The 2,339-nt window shown below is 34.0% G+C and overlaps 1 protein-coding gene across 1 annotated transcript in view; it reads right to left on the bottom strand.

Annotated features, from left to right (window-relative positions):
- Nucleotides 1–2,339, bottom strand: part of LOC106872633 (outer dynein arm-docking complex subunit 2) — a 133,563-nt gene that overhangs the window by 65,446 nt on the left and 65,778 nt on the right. The window contains exon 4 of the mRNA XM_014919693.2: nt 2,128–2,244. Coding sequence (XP_014775179.2) covers nt 2,128–2,244 — 117 coding nt within the window. The remainder of the gene's footprint in view (nt 1–2,127; nt 2,245–2,339) is intronic.

The raw sequence follows: 2,339 nt of genomic DNA, 5'->3' as shown, positions 1-2,339 counted from the left end.
ATATATATATATATATATATATATACATACATACACACACATATCTACTTAAATCATCATCATCATCGTTGTTTAACGTACACTTTCAATACTGGCATGAATTAGACGATTTGACTGAGGATTGGCAAGCCAGAAGGCTGTACCAGGCTCCAATCTGAGCTGGCAAAGTTTCCACAGCTGGATGCCCTTCCTAACGCCAACTACTCCAAGAGTGTAGAAGGTGCTTTTTACGTGCCACCAGCATGAGAGACAGTCAGGCTGCACTGGCAACGACCACGCTCGAATGGTGCTTTTTATGTGCCACCGGTCTCTTAAGTTGGTCTCTAAAGGAACATAATAAACAATTCAATTTGGATTGGAATATTCTATCTAGATCCTTCCCATATGACAAAGGTAAATCTTTTTGTCCGCTCTGTAATGAAGAACAATTTCTCATCCTTTTCTTGGAGAATACTCTTGTAAACATGTTTAAAGAATGCATTTATCATCGTAAACATTGGGAAAAACATGCCTTTAGTTCCTATAAGTAATTTCTACCAATCTATAAAATTCAGCCTTTAACTGTCTTCCTACATTTCATTTCCACTACATATATCTATTTCCATACTTTTAAGCTTTATTCACATTCATCTATCACACTATAATTCTCCACTCTTAATTTTCTGCTAATTTCTTTCTTTCTCCTCCGTCTCTAAATTAGATTAAAATTGCTTATTGATGTGTTTTATTTCTCTTTTTTTTCCCTGATGAGATGATTGCATTGTTTTACATCATTTTTATTCCATCCGGAATAATATCAATGCTTTCTTCGAAACATATGTTGGAAGTATAAATGATTTGAATAACACCTGTGTTTGACTCCATTTCTTAATTTATCCATGTGATACAAAAGCATTTCACTCAACCCTGGAATTTCTACCTTTATAAGTAGACTGTAATATCCTTGGCCTTTATGTGAATTTTTGCTACCCTGGTAACTATTTATATATTTTTTCCATGTTATTTATACACATTGAAAAAATACACATACATTTATATACACTTCTTCAACCAGGTTTCCATGAAACCTGCAAATAAAATAGTTACCAAATATGGAGTTATTTGATATAAATGCGTCTCTTAAGATAATACATAACTATTGAACAATGAGAATGAGTGCTCAACACCGCATTGGTAGATAAAATGTCTTTATTTGTGTATTAAGGCTACAATTGTTTTCATATTAAGAATAATATCCTAATATCTTAATTTTTCAAGCCAATCACATGGAGGGATGGTGTTTGTCTCCATTTTGGATGAAAACACCAAAACATACATGCATATCTACTTACACACACACATGCACGCGCGCACGCACACACACACACACACACACACTGCTCGAGTTAAAAAGAAGAAAGACATTTCATTCTAAATTTGATATATTTTCCTTATACTTATTGTGATTTGTGAGTAATATTACTGGCTTAACAACAAATTCTGTGAGATCAACAACAATAATAAACTTGAAACAGAAAGCATATAAGAGTTGATTAGGGCCAATTAAACAGAATTGATCTGAGTTTGATTGAAAAGAGGAGATTAGAGATTGATTAGCAAGAGCAGATCATATGAACAGGTTCAATTGAAAAGAGAAGATGAAGCCTCATTTCAAAAGTATTGATCTGAGAGAGGTTCAGGAGAGCAGATCAAAGCTGTATTCAAAAGAACTGATCAGAAGCCGGTTGAAAAAGAACAGATCAGAAGCCGGTTGAAAAAGAACAGATCAGAGATTGATTCAAAAGTGCAGGTCAGATTTTGATTGAAAAGTGCAGATCAGAGCATGATTCAAAAGGATAGATCAGATCTTCATTGGAAACAACATGGCTTCAAAATGGCAGATCAGAGCTTCTTTGAAAAGAGTGGATCAGAAATTGGCTCACAAAAAGAGAGAATCAAAGCTTGATTTATAATTTAAGTCAAGGTGACAACCACAATGAAAGAGTTCTTGACTCATTATGAAAAAGAGATGGTGACTCTCAGTTGAGAGTTTTGGGGGTTGAAACAATGTTTCAGTCAGTGTTTGTATAAAACAGTTACAAAACTCAGAAACATAGCATTAATGGAAGAAAGAAATGAAAAACTCACCAATTTGGCAATTTGTTGTTCAAATACCTTACTTTGGTCACCCAGAAGAGAGACAAGATCTCTGTAGTAGTTACCATTTTTGTTGTAGTCTAATTCACCAGTCTTCTTCTTAGGGCCCTGGCCGAAACAAGAAAACGATTATGGTTAAAGTATGCATAATGATTAGTGTTCTGGCACACACTTATATACATATATATATATATATATATATA

This window comes from Octopus bimaculoides, chromosome 1 (assembly GCF_001194135.2).
Source record: "Octopus bimaculoides isolate UCB-OBI-ISO-001 chromosome 1, ASM119413v2, whole genome shotgun sequence".
Classification (NCBI taxonomy): Eukaryota; Metazoa; Mollusca; class Cephalopoda; order Octopoda; family Octopodidae; genus Octopus; species Octopus bimaculoides.
The sequence above is the reverse complement of the archived record's forward strand: the minus strand, read 5'-3'. Positions and strand labels throughout refer to the sequence as shown.